The sequence below is a fragment of the Lepisma saccharinum genome, chromosome 5 (genome assembly GCF_977018435.1).
Source record: "Lepisma saccharinum chromosome 5, izLepSacc3.1, whole genome shotgun sequence".
Lineage (NCBI taxonomy): Eukaryota > Metazoa > Arthropoda > Insecta > Zygentoma > Lepismatidae > Lepisma > Lepisma saccharinum.
Window position 1 is genome coordinate 91,676,982 of NC_139233.1, and position 23,009 is coordinate 91,699,990.

A 23,009-nucleotide genomic window follows, 5' to 3' on the forward strand; every position below is an offset into this window, starting at 1 on the left:
ACATGAAAGAGCATGCCCCTTCAGATGCAAGCCCACATTTTCACTACAGTAATTTCATGGAGTTCTCCAACCCTACATCCTAGACCTTACCCCCTAGGATTTTCATGTCTTCCCCATATGATTCATTAGTTCTAAACAAATCAAGAGCTTATGGATGGTGTCCAGGACTCGTTCGTCTCCCTTCTTCAATAAAGAGTCACAGAAGCGAGGTGTGTTTCACCTATGTCACAAAATGTTGCACTGTGGCTTCGAGCTCTGTAAACATGCGGCATTCAAGCTGGCTGCTGGGAGATTTGAACCTTGTTTACGATGGTACATTGTGTAGGATTTCGTTGTTGAAAAAGAAGCTTATGTTATTTCACAATATTTCCTTGCACACAACAAACAAAATTGGCTGCGTGAATCCTGACTCACATGAAACCCACCTATACTTCAAATTTCTGAATTCCAAAGGATGTTGCACCGAGAAGTGGCATGGTTTTTTGATTTCTAAGGGTTTCTTTTACAGCTTGTCTGATATTGATTTCTGAGTAGCATTTGTCTCCGAGCTAGCTCCAGTGCAATTACATCTAAACGCACGGCCATGAAATTAGGAGTGTGGCAGAAGTTCGTGCTGTTGCCACGTTGAAGCACAACCCCGTGCGTTCAAAGGTTTAAGAGAATGAAAGATCTCGTTGTAGAGTTGGTCCTTGCAATCCATGTGATACAAATCGACAGCATTTGCTCGAAAGGTCAGGAATGACATCAAAGTGATCCAGAGAGAAGTCGGTCTAGCACTCGAACTAGACATCGCAGCCTGGTCGACGTTGCCACAGAGTGCGCAGGTACCAGCGACTTCTGTCCCTCTCTCGCTTTGCTTTTCTCACATGTGGCACCAGCGCAATTCTGCCCAGCCACCTATTCTCATGGACATGCGTTTAGTACACTAAAAAACATGTTTTTGCCTACAAAATACCAGGGAAAGAGTTAATAGTCAAGGAAATACTTCAGGTACAGATTATCATCCTCAAACATAACTAAAAAGCAAAGTTTCATCGGAACAAAAACAATGTAGAAAAAACATTGGTATACACACACAATTATCTACTCAATAATAGAAAATAGGAACAAAATACATTAATAAGTAGATGTCTACATCTGTACCAAACACAAATACAGAAAGTATACTTGTAAAACATCAATAGTTTACAATGGAAGATTCTATTAATTAATTTAAACCAACCAAGATATAATAATATATTTTGATATAGCTCTCTCTGGAGTTCATAGTATTTGGGAAGCAATAGTAGAAGATAAAACTATAAACAATGTGCCAATACAGTTCTATTGTTTCATTTACAACACAACTGACTCATCAAACAACTAATCTCCCACATTCAAATACTCGAAAATATATTATGCCTATATGTATATACATTCTCACATAGTTACATAACTCCTGCCATATTAATCTGAGGAAAGAGTATATATTTTAATGTTTGCACTCACTTTAAGCGGATATTACATATTCTAACAGTAATATAACAAAAATATATTAGCATGGTATAATTACTCAGTTCAGTAATTCCTGTACAAAACTGTACCGCAATATATTTTGTTCAGTAAAGTGCATTGATATCTCTGTTGCTAAAGAAAAATGTTGCAATGGTATTTAATTTTCCAAAACAAGTGCATAATGTAATATGCACAATAATGTGAACAGAAGAAACTAAATGAGTATGGTTGCATGCATTCCACTGTGTTCATAGTAAAGCCAAGGGATGGATTATATATAAGAATACAAATTGAACATTGTTTAATATGGTCCACAACTGTCTGGCAGTTTGTGTTCAAGTAAATTAATGATATAGCTGAACATATACAAGTGTGGAAGGAAGAAAAATATATATTTTGTTGTTGTATACGAGGGTTGCTCCAAAAGTAATGCATGGAGTGACATAATGGGACAAGAATCATCTTTATTGTAAAACACAGGACACAATAGTGCAGACAGCATTGTTGTGTTTTGAATTATAAGTTACTGTCATTACTGAAAGCAGAATTAAAGATGCTAAAAGGAAAAGGGAGGGGGGGGGGGGCGTTGTGAATCACAGCTACCCTAGAAGAACTTATGTCCCCCAGTTTTTATTTTAAAAAAGTGGCAATTTTATGAGCAAAAAGGTAAAGTGCTCCCTGTGCTTAGCACCATGCCATGAAGGCATATAGGGGGTGTGAGGCTAACGCCCCACACTTTCTTAATCCTGTCGTGAGTGGGGGTGATGTGATCAGCATCACGCCCCTGACCGCCTTTACCCCCCAGGGTTTCCCCCAGGCACCCATGTCATTCGACGCTGGGTGGGCACCGAGGCCGCTTCCATTAGAAAAGTTCCCGGCCAGGGATCGAACCTGGGACCTTTAGCATGGTAGTCAGACGAGTTACCGACTGAGCCACCGCGGCCACTATAATTTTATGAGCAAATAATTGATTCAAAGCAGTCTTGTTCATGTACAGGGTGCTAAAAAAAGTCCTTCCACAGTGGACATTGTAAGTTATGTGTAAATCATACAAATGCATTATGAGTCCCTATAATTTACTGTAAAGTTCTAGATTATAGACTGCGAAACTTGACCCTTTCAACTTGTTGGTTTTGCAAAGTTCAAATTACTGATGTTAACTGAATCATTAAGCATCAAAATTCCCGATTTATATTGTGTTATGGCAGACAGCAAAGATATGGTAACAAATCAGGAGGCAATACATGACGGTAGCTTGTTTTCAGGTTTTGGGTTTAAGTGGTAGGAATTTCCACATGCTTTTCAGTAAGTCCGTTAATGATAGCATTCTCTTGAGTCTACATGGGTCATTTGGCTGCTTTCCAGAAACAATAGCCTTTGAACAATGGAGATCTGAGGAATGTGGGTTATAGCATCATCTTGTCGAATGTACAAATTATGAATTTCATTACACCTGTCAATGGATCTTTAATATGAAAGAAATTTCTCACAGAGTTGATGATGCATAGACTAATTTTTGGTCCAAACTTTGAAGTTTTCGGTATACAGAAGTTGTTTGTGTGTTGGATAGTGTCTACATGAGTCTGTGGAACAGGAAAGAAGACTAACATAAGCAGATCTCACCCTGTAAAGGACAACGTGCCAGATTTTCTTCAACGATACTGTTAAAGGACTTTTAAAAGATACAGAATATTAAAAAAGCTAAGTTCAAATGATCTCCAAATATATTTTGAACAAAAGAGAATATATGTTCTTTCAAAGCTCTTACAAACATGATGATATATTATGATTATAATGTGAGCCTCTGTGGAAAATGCACAGTTGAAACAATATTCTACAGAAAGTGTAACAAACAAGTAACTAGAAGCAGTAAACAATGATTAGCACAGCAGCAAGATTAAAAGCAATGACAAAGTTATTGTAATAAAAAGATGATGATTTACAACAAAAACAAAAGTATGAGTGTCTCAATAAGAAAAAAAAAAGGAGCTGAAAAGGTGAACACTATTGAAAGATCTTTCCATTAGCTACTGTATTGTAATTATGACAAAACTTACTTTTCTTATTATGTCTATAAATATTAAATATCATAGTTTGACATCCAACGTAGTAATGATATAATGTTTTTTTAATTAGAATGGTTTGTATATCATTTTTAGGGCTTACGTGCATATCTTGTAAGCAAAAAGGAAAAACACATACTCACTCACAAATAACTCTGAGATTTATACTTGTATGCCCATTTACAGAAGCAACACTTCTCCATATTACAAAGATATGTAGAACATTCTTACATTCAAGAAATATGATGATATCGAAAAAGATGATAGCCACATCAAATTACTTCACAATTATAAGAATATTAGCACACTATTCTTCTTGTACACTATCAGCAGTTTCTGGAATGAACAATGCACAACATGATTGACCAATTCCAGCCACATCCTTTTCTCCAAAAATGTCGATAAGAAGACAACGAAATGTCAAATACAATATAATGCTTGTTTTCTTTGTGCTGTGTTTTGTATAGCATGGAAGAACTTTTCGTATACCTGTCAAAGTAAAATAACTGACTGGCATTATTTTCTTGGAACATGCTCTGAACATAAAACAATGAAAACAGCTCAACTAAGCTAATGTATTCATGATGAAGTATGGAAGATATGGTTACGATTCCTGATATGGCAGGCTTTCTATTCCGCAAGTGGCGTTCTTAAAAGGCAGCAACGAGCCGAAGCCAATATCAAAGCATCGATTCAAATTTAATTATTGATACCAGCTGATTATTTTACTGTGCCTGGGTGTCTCACTGAGTCTGCAAACAAGGCACACACTGCTTTTGTGGACACCATAAATATCCTGGAATTTATGCATAACACATAATTTTCAAACATGCAATAACATTGTGCAGAGAAATGCCTTTTTGAAATTAAATAATTATCTCATGTGTAACTATAAATGTTGTAAAGTTAAACTTCGGTAGCTATGATACAGTTCCGATGGAAAACTTGCATCTAAAAATTTATAAATATTCTTATCTACTTTGATCTGTTAGAATTTTCAAGTATTGTCATTAGTTGGAATTAATAAGTGTTGAAAATTAATTGGTTTTAAAGAAAGAAAAAAAATAATAAAAGTAACCATCTCGCATCAAGCAAGGTACTGTATCTAAACTACAAGCCAATTGTATTATGTCATTTTGGTTTGAAATTTTTGGAAGACAAAATTAAAATGCTGCGTCTTTATTCACAGTTATTCCATACTTGAGCTTAAAACTCTGATTTAAAACAATATTATTCTTCAAGAAATTAAATTTAGATGTGAGCTGTTTTTAATTTGAATTTGAGTTTTGTTTAAAGTCCATTTTTATACAGTTTAAAGTGGGATCCAAACCAGGTGCCTCCACTAGGTATCGAACAGTGATCCCTTTATTTCAAGGTGATCACATTGCTACTATTCCGTTGCAGAGGACCTGTTAGTAATTTGATGAGAGCACACAGAAGAAAGTTAGTACCAGAGTATGTGATGCAAAGGTATGCAACAACAAAGAAAATTGAGATTGGAATCACAAATGACAAATCTAAAGAAAAAAGCTTTTTGGAATTCACTTACGTAAAAATACATCTGGATGATTTCAGCATCTAATTTAGAACCTGTTCAACACAAACTGTTAAAATTTTACAAAAAGCATTACATTCTCAAATTCATTTTAAATAAAAGAAAATAACATTCCAATCTTAGTGTATACTCAAAAATCTCAACAAACTTTTTTGTTGCAGATAAAATATTCAAAACAGCAAATACAACACAAACAAACATGTAATAATTGAGAGGAGTAAAATTATGATTTTTGCCAATTTTAAAGACTTTTTCACTACTATATGAAGGTTTCATATTGACCTGTAATGAAACATTTAGTTTTATGTGCACAATATTCTGGATTGCCAGGTTACGGGAATATAAAAATGTATTTTCATGGCTTCTTCATATTTTTGTTCCATAATGCATTTAAAATGGCCTCAACATACTATAAATCTGTCAACTAAATTGCATAATGTATTAATAAATCGCAAGAATTCATAACGAAGTATTACAGCTCTTCACCTGGCTACTCAGATAGGATCGTTCCAGCACGTAAAAGCACTATCTGAAAAGGGAGCTTATTTATAACTTGATGACAATGGTATCTCCCCTTTGCACATATCAGCTTGTAAGAACCAAACATAAGCAATTAGTTTCTTTTCCAATAAGTTCGACGCCTTTCCCGAAGAGAAAACTAAATGCATGGAATTAATGGGAACTGCAAACATTTTGAGGTTCCAAAATTATGAATCAGGATTTAGGAAACTCCTCAATCCAGCCAAAGACAGAGAAAAGCTAGGTTTAAGGAAAGAACTGCTTGCAAATGTTCCAAGATATGGATATCTCAAAGAAACAACCACAAAGGATTAATTAAACTGATTGAAGGCAACCATGATGCTCTGTGTGGTGAAGCCCTCTTGGTAATCGAGTGTGAAGGCTCCAAGGGCCAACTTGATGCATGAACTTTTACATGAACACGTAAAGACGTGCCGTGATCCGATACGCTTCAGACATACAGCTTGAAACTCCTTAAAGGACATAATTTGAGAATGGATTGGGAAATGTTTCAAAATCATTGCACGCTTATAGAACCTTTACTGAAAGGGTAAATATCCTTCAACACCAACACTGTGTTAAAGAAAACATTGCATACAAACTAGAACAGTGTGTGCAAAATGAAGAAATGTGCAACAATGATGGTTTCCACATGATACTGCTATTTCTCCAGACATATCTGAGGACTCAGCATCCACGCAGAATCAACATGAATATATTAGACATTATGAGATCAAACGCAAGATTTGAAACTGGTGGTAATTTATTGCACTATGCAGGTGTTGAATTTCCACAGTTCAGCATTTTGTAAAGCAAGTTCATAAGCTAGCAGTATACTTCAATGCATTTTTGTTTAACATTTCTATGAATCTGCAAGTGAGTAGTTTAGTATAACTGTCTCTTCACATTCTAAATAATTAAATAATGAAAAAAAAACAACTATTATGGTATGTCTTGCCATTACATAGATACATAAACAAACATACAGAAAGCATTAACAATATGTTTGCACTATCATACTCCAGGTTTATCTTAAATTAAACATTACAGGACTCTGACCAGGCTGAAAGAAGCAACTACAGACAAAACAAACATAATAAATGACAGACATTCATATTTGATAATAGTTACACACCTTTGATTTGTAACTTTACAAAACAGAAATTCAAGAAAAATGTAAATATTTTGTAAAAAATATTTAGAATATTCAGAACAATTCTAAAGACGAACGAGAAGACATTTAGCATTATTTAATACTCAAACTGTTACCTGTCTCAGCAAGACAGAACATCCAAGCCCAATAAAATATCAAATCTTCACACATATAATGTTAAAACTTACCATTTGATCACTATTTAATTATACCTTCAAAAACTTAGAAACAAGTCACACTTAAGGTAAAATGTAACAAAACTATCAGACTAAAAATCAAAGTAGTAGTAGAAAATGTTTGCCAACCTAACATAATACTTACTAGTGATGGATAAATGTAATCAACCTAGGATAATGAGGCATGCAGCATATTTACTGGGCTATAATCAATGGATTACAGAATCTCAAGCTGTGAACATATCAACAAAAAGATATACACTACATCAAATGGCTGTAATATGTAAATATTTACTTCACTTCAATAAGAGCCATGAAGGCATTCTTAAACTCTTTAGCAATTTTATGCCACCAAGCATTATTATTTAAACTTGTACCCATACTTCTTATTTTATGATTTAAATTTTCAAACATAGTCATAATGTTGAGTTGGACTTTAACCACTGTTTATAGTTTCTATATATCTATGTTTCAGACTTGCTGTATTCCTAATTTTTGTATATGTTATATTCTATGATCCAATGTGTGATATGTGGCTGTGTTTGGCATCGTGCTGCTTTCTATGGCTCTTCAAATACTTTGTCTGATGTTGTGTGGGGGCTTTACTGGTTTTTCGATAACCTTTCTGATCTCTGATTTGAGTTCTTCAGCCAGTTCTGATTTCATTCTTGCAGTGACACTTTCAACTTGAGGAATTATGTCTAGTGCAAAGATAGTGTCAAGTTGAGGCCTTTATTTGGTACCCTTTCTTCATCTTGTGAGAGTTTGCAGCTTGAGAGATTCCATACTGTGTTTTTGGGCAGGGATTTTCCTTGTTGTGTTTATTTGTTTGACTGTCTAGTTAGCAATTGAAATGTTATCATATTTCTCCTTCTGTTAGTGAATAACTTTCTGTTATGTTTTTTGAAATGCATGTGTTATTAGGTTGTAGTCATTCCAAATATTCCAATTGTGGAAATGCAAGACATGCTTAGTGCAATAAATTACCACCAGTTTCAAATCTTGCGTTTGATCTCATAATGTCTAATATATCCTCGTTGATTCTGCCCAGATGCTCAGTCCTCAGATATGTCTGAAGAAATAGCAGTATCATGCGGAAACCATCACTGTTGCACATTTCTTCATTTTGCACACTCTGTTCTAGTTTGTATGCAATGTATTCTATCAGAGCGTTGGTGTTGAAGGATATTTACCCTTTTAGTAAAGGTTCTATAAGCGTGCAATGATTTTGAAACATTTCCCAATCCATTCTCAAATTATGTCCTTTAAGGAGTTTCAAGCTGTATGTCTGAAGCGTATCGGATCACGGCACATCTTTACGTGTTCATGTAAAAGTTCATGCATCAAGTTGGCCCTTGGAGCCTTCACACTCGATTACCAAGAGGGCTTCACCACACAGAGCATCATGGTTGCCTTCAATCAGTTTAATTCATCCTTCGTGGTTGTTTCTTTGAGATATCCATATCTTGGAACATTTGCAAGCAGTTCTTTCCTTAAACCTAGCTTTTCTCTGTCTTTGGCTGGATTGAGGAGTTTCCTAAATCCTGATTCATAATTTTGGAACCTCAAAATGTTTGCAGTTCCCATTAATTCCATGCATTTAGTTTTCTCTTCGGGAAAGGCGTCGAACTTATTGGAAAAGAAACTAATTGCTTATGTTTGGTTCTTACAAGCTGATATGTGCAAAGGGGAGATACCATTGTCATCAAGTTATAAATAAGCTCCCTTTTCAGCTAGTGCTTTTACGTGCTGGAACGATCCTATCTGAGTAGCCAGGTGAAGAGCTGTAATACTTCGTTATGAATTCTTGCGATTTATTAATACATTATGCAATTTAGTTGACAGATTTATAGTATGTTGAGGCCATTTTAAATGCATTATGGGACAAAAATATGAAGAAGCAATAAAAATACATTTTTATATTCCTGTAACTTAGCAATCCAGAATATTGTGTATTTAAAACTAACCATCTGATTACAGATCAATATCAATGCTTGATGTTGTAGTCAAAAATTCTTTAAGATCGGCAAAATTTATGCACAGGTGGCTTCGAGGAAAGGGCTCAACTTTGCATCCCCCAAGCAGATATCTGTACTAGACATAACTGCATAAAGCAAACGAGTGCAGCATGAAGCTAAGCACCAAATGGAGAAATGTATGTCACTAGAAACAGTGGTTAATAGACCAACAACTCAACATGAATCAATCAACACTGGTCAGTCACAGCAAAGAAATGATGTCATATTTCCTGGGTAGTTCCACAAGGATTTCTAAATAAATCTGCAAATAAGCAACCCTTTTAGACACAAAAAATGTACATGAATTGTTCATTCCTTGGACAATAATAAGAATAAAATCAAATAAACTCACATAATGTTCATGTCAAAAACAAACTTAATATTTGCACCTGTTTCTGCAACAATATTTAATACTAATACTAAATGCAACCACGTTATATGCTTTGATTGCACAGTTTTGCTGCTGAATAAAAAAGCTAAATAGATCTTTGCAATCGGCCAAAATGTATTATAGGGTGACCAACCATCCGTTTGCCTACAACTGTCCTTGTTTCAACACTGTACGCTCTGTACCCATGATAAACCTGTCAGTTTTCTGCAAGGTATTTTTAAATGTTTGTTTATATAATTTCTTATGTAATCTGATTACAATAATGAATATAAATAGTAGAAATTTAAGTGAACAATCTATATATTTTCGCAAAATAAAGATTAGAGCTGATTTGAAATGCATTAGAACCTAATTTCACTCTGTCATGTACTGTCAATAATATTGGATCAATGTGATCTTCTCCTCATAATAATAAAGTAAAAATTTACTATGTAAAAATTTAATGTCTCTGGCATTGGTCTACCAACTGACCTACTGAGCAAGCCCTGATTTTGCCTGATTTTCCACTGAAATTTAAATATAATAATAATAATAATAATAATAATAATAATAAATAAATCATTATTGGCCAGGTAAGGACATGTCTCAAGTTGACATTGTAAAAAGTTGGTCACCCTAAAGAATTGTGACAAATTATTTTTGGCTGTTTATGAAAAAAAAAATCTTCATAAAAATTATAGTATCACAATAAGGAAGCACCAGCTTCCTTCTAATTTCCTAAATGGCACAAAATACCTGAAGTTAATTGTGTTCTGAATCTCCACATTCAGACAGAATCATGGCCAATTATTTCCTGTTTCCTTTGTTAAAACTAAATTATTTACATCAACAGGAAGGTTCTCATGATATTTGCGCTAAAGATGCAAAGGCAAATAAGTGGAGTTGTTCCAGTTTCCATTACTACAACGTTACTATAAAACATTTTCTTTCAACTGACATATTCTGGAAATAACTGACACATACATTGTCAAATAGTGCTTTTAACATACATTTATATATATGTATATATTAACTGAAATATTCTATTTAATATGTATACATCTATAGACAGCAGAAAAATAGCACAACTGTTAGATATTTTTTGCGTTATATCATACAGATAAATGTTTCTGTACACTATCTTTGGAATTTGATACCTCACTGTTTTATTCTCTTGGTTCTTCTTCTTCATGGTTCCAAACAATAAGCTTCCGTATCGCACATCATATCCCACTTAAACCAAATTAACTCTCACAATTTGGGTGTGCTCTTGTCTGCCATGGCAGCCTTCTTCAGGTGAGCTCTATTGAACCCACAGATGGAGCTGAGCAGTGCAGTTCTCTCCGATGCAGGGGTGAGGGGTGGTGAGAGAAGGGTGGTTGAACCTGGAGATATTAAGCAGGGTGGTGGTGGGGGAGGGGGAGAGGGTACTTCAGCAGCTGAAAAACAAAAATTTTCGTCAGCCACATATCTTATGAATTGGCTGTAACATAAAAAAGCATAATATCAATAGTCTACATTGTAAAACTAATCCCTGTGACACGAAATCTTTTGTGGGCCAAAGCCTAGCAATTGGGTCTTTATTGGATGATATGTGGTCTGTGAAGTCCCATCTCCAGTGTTGAACAAATTTATAATTAGAATTTACTGGCAACTCTTCCTTTTTCGAATGTCCTCTGCTGGGTGAACACTGAAGTTTTGGAGCTCCCACTTGGGGTTGAACCTAGGACCACTCACACAAAAGGACATGGAGCTAAACATTCAATTACAGACAAGCTTTCCTTATGGTAAAATTCAATTTTATATCTTCATAAACTGCCTCATGATCATAAGAGTTTGCAAATAGTACAGTCACGAACACTTCTGGATTGTAAAGATTCCATTGAAAGTCACTGGGATCATTACAACCCAAAAGTGGCTGTGACTGTTCAACACCCATTATCCACACAGACAAATCACATTACATATGACACAAGATGATGCCTTACACCTTGGTGATATTTCACATTCAGAGCATACATACTGGGTTGAATCAAATCCATCATAGTTCATTGTTTATTTTTGGCAATTGCTATTTATTCATTACTACAATAAGACTGAGCACTTGAAATTGATAAGAAATGTATGCATAGCGCAGGTCCAATAGGACCCTGGGTGAAGGGGCAATTTGCCGTATGCCCCCATTAATTGCTAGGCTTGCAATGTTTTAAATAAAATTTATTGTTGCTGCAGAGAAAACGTTTTTTACATTACCCAGTATTTAAATGTAAGTGAATGTTTTATTGATAGATATGATTTATACAAGGTGTCATTTTAATGGTGCCCACAGACCACAGATTTGTATAGACGACATCAAAACAAACAACTTTTCTCAGTAACATTTTTCTCGTTGGTGCATCATTTCGGCGCTACAGTCGTTCAAAAAAGACTGTTTTGCCACGTGGCAACCCAGCACAACATTTGATCATATCTGTGATGTCATTTCCTGCGGCGAAACAGCGTACGGCAGGGTTGCAAGGAACACACAAATTTTGTAAAGATTGACAAACTACCAACCACATGATTAAGTGTATCCGGTGCATAGATAAACACGGTCATCGGAGAGCTTGTATTACTACTACTTTTGTCACTTGCCTCATAATGTCCTGAATATACATTATATTATGTGTTGCTTACCTTTGGAATTTTGAGTTCTTTCATTTCTATTTTGTCATCTGTTCAGTGTGTCACAGACAACTAGTATCAGAAGGACGAAGTGGATAGACTAAATTGTAGATGCCAACTTGGTAATTAGATTTGCAAATATTGACATGTAAGCCGAGACAAAATTCGATATGACCACTTCCACTTGACTTCTGTTTTCGTGTCATTTCTTTACTTCCTGTTAGGTTAAAGAAAGTGTTTTCTCGTGGCTGATTGTAGCTATGTAGTTTTTCACAGAATATGAGTGTTCCTGGCAACCGTGGAATGTATCGCTTCAGGATAGGATATGATGTCACAAATGCAATCAAATGTTGTGTGTGGTTGCCAGCATTCAGGTGGCAAAACGGGCTTTTTGAACGACTGTAGCGCCGAAATGATGCACCAACGAGAAAAATGTTACTGAGAAATGTTGTTTGTTTTGATGTCCTCTATATGTTTCCGTGGTCGCCATTAAAATGACACCCTGTATAACTTTTGATTTTCTGCCACTTTTGGCTACTTGCAAAGATGAGGATGAATTGTGAAAAGATGAAATGGAGGAAGGAAAAGACAAGCACAATATACAAATGGACAAAACACAACACAAGCACGACAGAGAATAATATTGGTTGTGTGTCCAGATGCTAAAGCCTTGTTAGTCCAGGGTGTACTACATGGAAGAGAGATTGACATTTCAGTGTCTTCACCGCTTACACCCCATATGTGAAATTTATGGTTTACATTGCTACACAGTATTAGATTTGATTTATTTTACTTTGCTTTGTGCAGCTTTTGCCTAATCGCAAAGATGAGGATGAGGGATTAATGAAGGGACACCCATACACAGGCTGGGATTTCAACCAGAGACCCCTGCTACACAGTATTGGTTAACTGTCAGGCCATTTGTCAGAAGGTTATCAAGGACAGAAAATAATCTGGTACTTCAGATAAGAGGTTTCATTTTCTAAATAATTGAATAATGCAGAATGATTTCATATATATTTTTTATGCATATTTACTGGGGGTGAGCCGATACCGATGCCGATACTCTTACCGATTTTCACAGATACCGATACATTGCAATAATTAAACTTTGTTCAAAATATTGACCAATATTGGAGTAAATATTCTTCTCCAATTATACGCATCCATTTACCAAGAAATTTGCCTTAGAATATTCAAGAATTACATCAGAATATGAAAATAGATATGTAATCCCAAATATTACTTTCTGTGCAAAATTGGTGCAAAATAAAAAGAAAGTTTGAATTTTCCATAATTTACAGTATAATTAAGACTCTGCGAAAGTGTGCCCTGGCACAAAAGGTGTGTTTCGAAACTATATACATCATGCAATTACTGAAAACAATAAAAAAAGAAACTTGGAAATTTTCATGATAATAGTGTTATTTACAAGCACCTGGCAATGCATCAGGAATGGAACACGACTGACTGGCCTTTCCTCTGGGGGAAAATGTAATCTCATCACATGGTTGCCAGGTGCATGTAAGTAACACTATTTTCATGAAAATTTCCAAGTTTCTTTTTTATTGTTTTCAGTAATTGCATGATGTATACAGTTTCGAAACACACCTTTTGTGGCACTGAAACACCAGCAGTGTTGCCAATGCACAGTCTTCATTTCTAAAAACAACGATTTTCCTAGTTCCCCCTTAAAGATGCCTCATCCGATTGGCTATCGGTAGAAATGAACATTTCTTTTTTCACTGCCATAGATGCCGAGCTAATCCACCTAACCAAACTGAAAATTACCGACGGCATATCCATACATGTGTGTTATGTGCCATTTTTCATGCATTGTAAAAATTTCATTTACACTTCCCGTTACATCTGGCAACACTGCATGGACACTAATGAAATCCAATCATTGTTCCCTGGTTTAAAAATATATGCATGAACAAGGCTTCAATTTGGTATAAGGACTATATGTGTACCACTTCCGGTTCAAAAGTTGTACTATTGACAACTCCAGGTTGCGTTGTAAATGGAACACCCAGTATTTAAACCTTACTTATTACTGTGTGTAATCATAAGCATATTAGGGAAATTATTATGATTACACAAAAGAATATTTTTATAATATTAAAACACTTCCATCTGCAAGAACATGAACGTGAGCAAACAACAGGCAACGAACTAATACTAAGCAACCCAATTTTGGTCATAAAGGAACTCGTAGCTTACAAGCTCCAAAAAGGTTAGGCTTGGTGCCTTTCCATGCTTTACTATGTCTGCCAGATAGATTATTCTGCAAAGAACATTAATAAAGTATAGGGATTGAGAGATTTCTGCATTGTTTTCACTGCAGCTTTATTTTCCTGCCTCAATGAAAATAAAAGCTAAACTGTAAAAACATGCCACAGTGTATTTATATATATATATGTATGGATTCAATGAGGTTTGGATTCATAAAAGCTGTAATTTTTCATGTCTATGAAGCACATACAATTCCCGAAGCCAATAATTCAAGCACAAATCCTAGAATTCAAGGAATTACCGGTGAGTAGCCACCCTGAAATAACAAAAATCAATTCAAATCCTACATTTAAACAGATTACAGTACCCAATTCCATCTTTCAAAAGTTTGATCACAGGCGACTTTAAAAAGATTTATACAATATAATATTGTTCTGTTTTCTTGCAAGAAAAAGCTTAAGAAATGGGTTTTTGATTCTCGATTTTACTTAATGCTTTCAAATCTCATTTACTCAACTACTTTCTTCCAAATAAATGAATAGCTGCTCTGAGAACATTTATAATGCACAAGCTGCATATTTCTATTAAAAATAATAACATATTCAGGAATTCGTTAAATTTTGGCATTAGAATTGATTCCAAAAATTTCATTACGGGAAGACAACATAGAGTTGAACGTTAATTTTATGTTTGGGCCAGGGACAAGAAAAGTGGGAAAATGTTATAACTAGGGTTCGGAAGTTGATGACCTAAGAAAACTTTAAAAAGGCCTATAGAATGACCTTAAAATTATTAAAAGGAATGACCTAATAGTAGTAAAAAATGATCTAAAAATAGTTTTTGCTCTTAAAATGAAAGATGGAATTTTTCATAAATTCCAACAGAGTAGTTGAATAATTGGACAAAACCCATTGTTTGGTAATTTAAACCACTGAAGCAAAGGAAAAAGAGCAATTAAGTGCTAATGTAATTTTTTCTTTATTTTTATTTCAAGGTTTTTCTGTGCCAATTGTTCACCTCCTTTCAGAGTGGGCCTTGCACGATACAGTGGTCGGTCAGCATCTGAAAATACAGTCGTGTTTTGCATATATATATATCACATTATAATTTTATTTTATTTTATTGCAACTAAAACCCAAGATTAAAGCGATTATAGTGGCCAGCAAGGGAACCTCAAGGTAGGCTTCACACAAAGTATTTTGAGTGCTGAAGGAAAAATAAATGCACCACAATTAATTATCTATTGCCAAACTTTCAGATAAAACTAATATCGTGTTTTCCCATTGATCACATAGTGAACTTGCTTAAAAGACCATGACAGGAAATTTAAGTGCATAAATTATGCTACCAAATGCATTTCAAATTCACGAAACAACAGGGGAGAAATGAACCTCAAAAATGAAGAAAAATGCAATAAAGAAGGCAACAAATACTGAAAAATGATAAAAAAAGGTAAAAAGGCTGAAAAGTTCAAAATAAAAATGTTTTCTGGTTATAACTTATGGGAAACGGACTGGTATCAGGTAAATCATTGTTTTCAAGGCTCAGAAAAAAAAGAGATTTTTCATCAACTTACGAGTCCTGGTTATGACATTGTTTTATTAGGACCATGAAAATTGCAGGAAAATGTCAAATCTAAGAATATTCAATGGTGACACGTGCCTTTTTGCTAGGTCATGCATGTTCCAATGTTGTTTTGACACTTTAATGTTGCTTTTAAGTTGCTCCTCAATTGTCCTAAAGACAATTGATCAACACTGCAATGTTGGAACTCACACCTGTAATTGAACCCAGGACCACTCACACTAAAGATGAGACTGCTAACTATTAAACTATGCAGACGCTAAAACTAAAAAATGACTATGTTTCATGTATCCATTACACTACAACTGGAGAAATATAATAAACATACTACAGGTCTTAACTGAAATATATAAAAAAAGAAAAATATTACAGTTTCAGTAATTTTAACTAAAAATTATAATCCTTAATTCAACCTAAAAAAGAAATGGGTTACTATAACAGTTACATTTACGTGGAAAGTACACAAAAATATTATATTTTAGTAATTAGCGGTATGGAGATTCACCATTTCATATTTTATCCATTCGTGTTAACTTTTATTGTGGATTGAAAGCATAAAATTAGTGTAGGAAGAAACTCAATCAACATACCTTTTGAAGCACACATCCACATGAGGATGCAAAAATTCTGATTCATTTTAATATCCATTGCTTAGGCTTTTTATTATTTAATATGATATAATTAAAATGCATGCTTAAGATTTTGAGAGGAAACATAACGGCTCACAAAAACACTGATATATTAAAAATGTTTTTGACAGGCATGCTCCAACATACACAATATGAAGCTTTAACAAATCTTTAAAAAAATATATTCTAACTCATAACAATTATTCATGCCTCAAATATTATCAAAAAATTAATAAAAACAATGCAAAAAAGTTCCTTCCTATAAACAACAAAAACCACAATTCTTAAAAATATGAGAATAAAAGAATGTCGTTATTTTCCTAAATTACTAAACGTTCCGAACACTGCTCTTCAGCAATTTCCTGTACATTTAAAGTAGGGATGGGCTGATATGATATTTTGGCCATTACCGATAAAGTACCAATACCGATAACCGATCCGATATAAAGTTCTAAATCATCCTTGAAGAACCTGAATAGTTCATTGAACTCCTTAATAAATGTTTGTTTCCAGGTGACTGAAGTGCAAACGAAGTTGCATATTTAGACTTTTACTTTTGTTAAAAAGGAGGGCATCGAGATTATCCATAAAAATTATAACGAAATGGTATAATTTTACACTAAATTATGAGATATTTATAGATAAATTGGGTTGGTAAAATTATTGATAATTTTACTGATAAACCGATATGCCTATATTGGCTGATAACGATGGAGTACTGATTAATCTGTCCCATTCCTAACTGTAAGTATGATATCAATAGCATGCAATATTAATTGGACTTGCTTTTACTTATCCCAACATTACGTTTCAAAAAAGCACCTCCATTCTTTTTGCTGGTGGTGGAGATGAAACCTATGGGAGAATTGTGATTTTGCTGTAGGTTTGATGAGGCAACCAACTATTCAACCACATGTGACATGGAATTCTGTACTACTTTATTTTGCTTACCCCAGCACCTCATGAAACAATAATTCAACCTTTATCGGACAGCCCATTTTGAATGAAACCAGCAAAATTAAGTCATTACGGATGGCTAGTTTCAATTGAAACCACCTCCCAGTGGTACCAATTAGCATGTCATTTCTTGAAAACTACAGAAATTCAGTTCACTTTTTTTTTTTTTTTTGTTCATTTATATACATGTGAAGGTATGACAGACTGGAATGATGAAACAAGATACGAGGGCATGCCGAAAAGTAATGCCTCCTATTTCTTTGTTACAGTGTAAACACATTTTGGATTTTAAACAAGCATGCATTGTACTCATCAGACTTTTACACTTCTCCAAACTTCTATCGCCAGGGGGTGTTGAACTACAGTGAGTAAAATGTCAGCATGTAACCATTGTATGTCGGTGCACCTGAAGCAGCATGCGGTGATCACGTTTCTAACTGTAGAAAATGTGCCCCTAATTGACATTCTTCGGAGAATGAGGGCTTTTTGTAGGAATGAATGTGTAGACTGCAACTGATGAAGGTAATAGGAATTGCATCGATGAACTCATTAGAGAGAAGCATCAAGTAACCCAGGCAGAGCTTGAATTTAACCTTTAGTCCCCTGCCGTTCCATATGTGGAACAAAAAAAGTATGTCCCTGTCAGCCGCGGTTGCATATATGGAACAAACAGCTTTAGATACAATTATCGAGGGTTTGCCACACTTATATTTGTATATTGAGGTTGAAACACTGACAGTTCGGTTCGGGAACATGTGTTTACGAAAATTCCAAATCCCCCCACCTTTCTCGGAATATGTCACGTGTTTGGGCTCACACTTGACACACACAATGAATGCTTGGTATTTACGATGTTCCAACGCTGTGATTTAGTACATTCTTCTTTGTGTTTAGATCTGGTGATCCAGCCGAAAGTAGTAGCGGGGGGGGGGGGGGGTCACAAAAAAAATTACCCAACACAAGTTCAACACAGCTCAGGGGGCACACAATCGGAAAGCACAAAACACGGTCTTTTACAGCCACTGCTCTGAACGTCTATGGCAAGGCCTTTCCTAAACAGAGGAGGGGAGGGAGCCTTTGCAATCCTTTGTTTTGTCTATACTTCTGGATAGACTCATGATTCTGGCTTCTGGCCTCGGGCTGTTGTCAGGCTTCATTGCATTTCTAACATACAGGCGACAGAAAGCTGACACCTCTGTCCGAGTTATAACAATTTTATGAATAATATGCAAATTGGCTAAAATTCGCTGTTTTGAGGAAAAAAACGGAGTTTTACGTTTTGCCTTATTATTCAAATTGTATTGCACCCACGAACATGAATCAAGTTTCATTCTGTTGCGAAAGGTCCATTCTTTGAAAAAAAAAAAAAAAAAAAAAAAAGCAAAAGTTTCAGTTTTTCCCCAAAGTAGCTGGAGAAGAGGGGGCAAACTCCACATTTTATGTTTTTTTCATTGAAATTCGGGGGATGCAGACACCGCCCGTAACCCTCTCGCAGTTGGGGCATCCAAATTTTACATGGTTGCATGCACCGATGTATTACCTGCAAAACTAAAGTTATCCGAAGTAGATTGGTCCCATAGTGTCCGAGTTATAACAATTTTATGAATAATATGCAAATTCGCTGGTTTGAGGAAGAAAACAGAGTTTTACGTTTTGCCTTATTATTCAAATTGTATTGCACCCACGAACATGAATCAAGTTTCATTCTGTTGCGGAAGGTCCATTCTTTGAAAAAAAAAAAAAAAAAGCAAAAGTTCCGGTTCTCTCCACAAAGTAGTTGGAGAAGAGGGGGCAAACTCCTCATTTTTACGTTTTTTTCATTGAAATTCGGGGAATGCAGCCCCCGCCCGTAACCCCGCCACGGTTGGGGCATCCAAATTTTACATGGTTGCATGCACCGATGTATTACCTGCAAAACAAAAATTATCCGAAGTAGATTGGTCCCATAGTGCCAGGGTTATTACGATTTTTCTCCATTACGTATACGAATTCAAATTTCACGTTCAAAGCCTCGGCGACACTGGGCTTACTTTCGTCTGACCGCACGGCGTACTAAAGGTTAAGTGTGACATATCACGAGAGCAAGTGCAGGCGATAATCACAGGTCTGGGATGCTGAAAACTTTGTGCATGGTGGGTGCCTCGGAAGCTCACTCCTGACATGGAACTGAAGAGATTGGACATCAGCCAACAGTTGTTTCAGAGCTACGAATTTGAAGGTGATGTGTTCCAAAGCTTAAAGATCACTTGAGAGGAATTTACTCTGATTCTGATGATCAGTGCACACAGAAGTGAGGCTGTGGCTCGTCGAGATCAACAATTCTATAGGGACAGCATTACGATGCATTTGTAGATATGTGCTGATTGCCAGAGCGATTATGTGGAAAAGTTAATGTGTAAATATGAATAAAGTTCTACAAAATTACTTGCATTTCTTATATTCAAATAAATTCAATGATTTTCCAATAAAAAAAAATAGGAGGCAATACTTTTCAGCATGCCCTCATGTTCATTGTTACGACTAATAACCACCACAATTTGAAACTTTCAATTTTTTCCCCTCACCATATTATGGGGTAGATCTTATAAATCTTTTTGATGATATATTTTACTATTTCATGTAATAATAAAAACAAAAGAACATGTTCACATGTGACTATTAGGGGTCCAGCAGGAAATGTTCAGTTTTCAAAATTCCCAAATATGAACTTGCATATTTTATATATTTTTTTAAAAATGAGGGATGGGCATTACATGTCCTCAAAGAGTGGTCCTTTACCATCCTTCCCTGCAAATCTGACCCATCTAGCATCCCAGGGCCAACATTAGAAGTGATTTTCAAGAATTTTTTTTTTTTCTGTTAGGTGGGCAACACTGCTCTCCTAATACATTGCTATTATTTTTTCGCCAAGAAGCATCAGGCTATTTACAATGCAACTCTGCATGGTTGTAGGAATGTATCACTGCTACAGACTACATTTTTTTTCACTACAGGGCATGCCCAATATCAATTCTCGTGTAAAATTTTGATTTTCTTTTTCATCTTCTTTTAACTTTGATTATTGTGGGGTAGGATATATAAATTTCACCTCCACTAAAAGCCCCCCTCCCCACAAATATTTCATTCCTCTAAGACAGTTCTTGAGCTACCATTTTTTTGTATATCATGACAAGTACAAAAAGTACGAACTTGAAACACTTTCACATGCAGAGGGTAATAAACAGGAGGGGCTCCAGCCCACCAAATATAAAATGTAGCAAAAATTAGTACAGAATTTAATGTGGTATGATGGAGCAGTTCGATATAACAGCAGATTTGTGTGGTACTCATAGGCTTGATGCTCACCACCAGCAAAAAGAAATCTGGTCACCTGAACCTGAGGGAAACCTACTGATAGATTGTATAGTAAATAGTAAGATAGACAATAGATAATGTTCAATTAACATTGCATGCTAATACAGATGCCTACATAAGGTCATGATAGAAACAGGTTAAGCCTAGGGGGAACCATATTGGTGGCCACTATACAGGGTGTCGCAAAACTCTTTCAACAACGCTTGGGTGCTGGTAGATATTATAAAAACAAGTAACTTTTCCCTTTCAAGTTTACCTCGAAAGCGCTTAGTTTCTGCGCTATAAGCACTTAAAATATATCCTGTACGTATGCAACCCAACACAGCAAACGCTTGCTCTGACATAACTATCAGGGGCACGTGGCAGGGTTGCCACTAGTGTTCCTCGTTAAGAGAGACGACTTGAAAACAACAACTTGGGAGTCTTGCCTGAGCAAAATCCAAAACATTAATGATGTTGTAAGAAGCATTGAAAGTATTTATAAACTGACCAAGACAAATAATGGGCAGACTGAAATTCAAGATTACTCATTCTAAAATATCTCCATAATTGATTGATTGATTTGCTTTATTTTAATTCACTTTTCTGCAACCTTTGGCTAATCGCGAAGATGAGGATGATATGATGAAATAACAAATGACACCAATGTCTAGGCCATGATTTAAACCCAAGATACCTGACGCCGTAGCGAGCTGTGCTAACCACATCAGCACGGAGTGTTTCGTGTATCATGCGATATCAACAATTGCAAGGGAGACGTGAGATATGGGAAATCCACGAACGAACAAATGTAAACATGATGTGTTTGCTGCCTCGTCTCGAACACGCAGACTGTAATGTTATTACCAGGGCTAGGATTTTGATGAAATTGCATCTTTTTTTCTGGTGAATAAGAAACCCAAATCTTTTAATATTTATATGTTTCATGTCGTGCTGAAACTTTTAAGCACTATTTGTTGGGGCATTTTTTTGCATTTTTTGCCATTATGGGTTGTATAAGTCATTTTTTGGCATTTTAAGTCATTTTTGGTCATTTGTTTTATTTTCTTAGTTTTCCAGAGCACTTGTACGCTGCGAGTGCATGGGCAGCATTAACGTGAAAGGATTAAGATGAATAAATATCCTATTTTTTCATATCTTCCCTAGACAATTTAAAATATATGAAACCGCAGCTACCTTCCATCCGTCTCAGAAGTAAATAAACAACACGAATATAACGATTTCCTTACAATGAAATTCAATTGTTAGAAGTTCAAAACAGCTCACAATTTTGCCCCAGGAGAAGAAAGTCGTTGCCCTGCCTAATCTTATCTTCTAATCTGCTCAGACCAATTGTTGTGTTCCTTGAAAGTGAATGGATGGAACGTGTGATCTGGCCATTGTCGAAGTTCCTGTTTATTGCGAGAATTTACTTTGGTGCAGTGTTCAGTAGAGCAGGTTTTCGAAGCATTGGACAAGATGCCAAAAACCAAGCAAAGTACACAGTACAAATTAAAACAGTTTGTGTCCCAGTATGGTGAAAATACGTTCAGTACGGACGGATCAGTATTATTCTGTCAACTTTGTGGTGTTAGAGTTGCTGCGGAAAAAAAATTCACGGTGGAGCAACATGTCAACCACGAGAAACACAAGGCAGCTCTGAAGCAAATTCAATATCAGAAGAGGACGGTGCAATTGTTAATGGGTGAGTGTTCCTCCAAATCCTCTGTTATTCGACATTCCTCTAAGTAAACTAAATAATCCTAAACTTCGAGCATTTTTGGAAAAACATACTGGGAAATCGATACCAGATTCTTCCACGCTAAGGAAAAATTATATCAATAAATGCTACAACCAAACAATGGATCAAATTCGGCAGAAAATTCATGGTAAAAAATATGGGTGTCAATTGACGAAAGTACCGACTCACTCGGACGGTACATTGCAAATGTAGTGATTGGTACGATGCAGGAATCCGAGTCTACTCAAGTGTTTCTAATAAATTGTGAATGTCTAGAAAAAGTGAATTATTCAACGATCAGCAAAGTTTTCAATAACGCGATGCAGTTATTGTGGCTCGACGGCATTCAATATGACAAGGTGTTGCTTTTCGTAACAGATGCAGCACCGTACATGGTTAAAGCAGGGAATTCTCTGAAAGGTCTGTACTCAAAAATGGTACATGTAACATGTCTTGCACATGCGTGTCACCGTATTGCTGAAGAACTGCAAAGTCACTTTTCTGATGTAGACCAACTG

The 23,009-nt window shown here is 35.6% G+C and overlaps 1 protein-coding gene across 1 annotated transcript in view; it reads right to left on the reverse strand.

The window, feature by feature from the left end:
• Positions 1-9,923: 9,923 nt before the first annotated feature.
• LOC145988428 (PX domain-containing protein kinase-like protein) overlaps positions 9,924-23,009 on the reverse strand; it is a 109,584-nt gene continuing 96,498 nt past the window's right edge. The window contains exon 10 of the mRNA XM_083123320.1: positions 9,924-10,787. Coding sequence (XP_082979446.1) covers positions 10,600-10,787 — 188 coding nt within the window. The 3' untranslated portion in view covers positions 9,924-10,599. The remainder of the gene's footprint in view (positions 10,788-23,009) is intronic.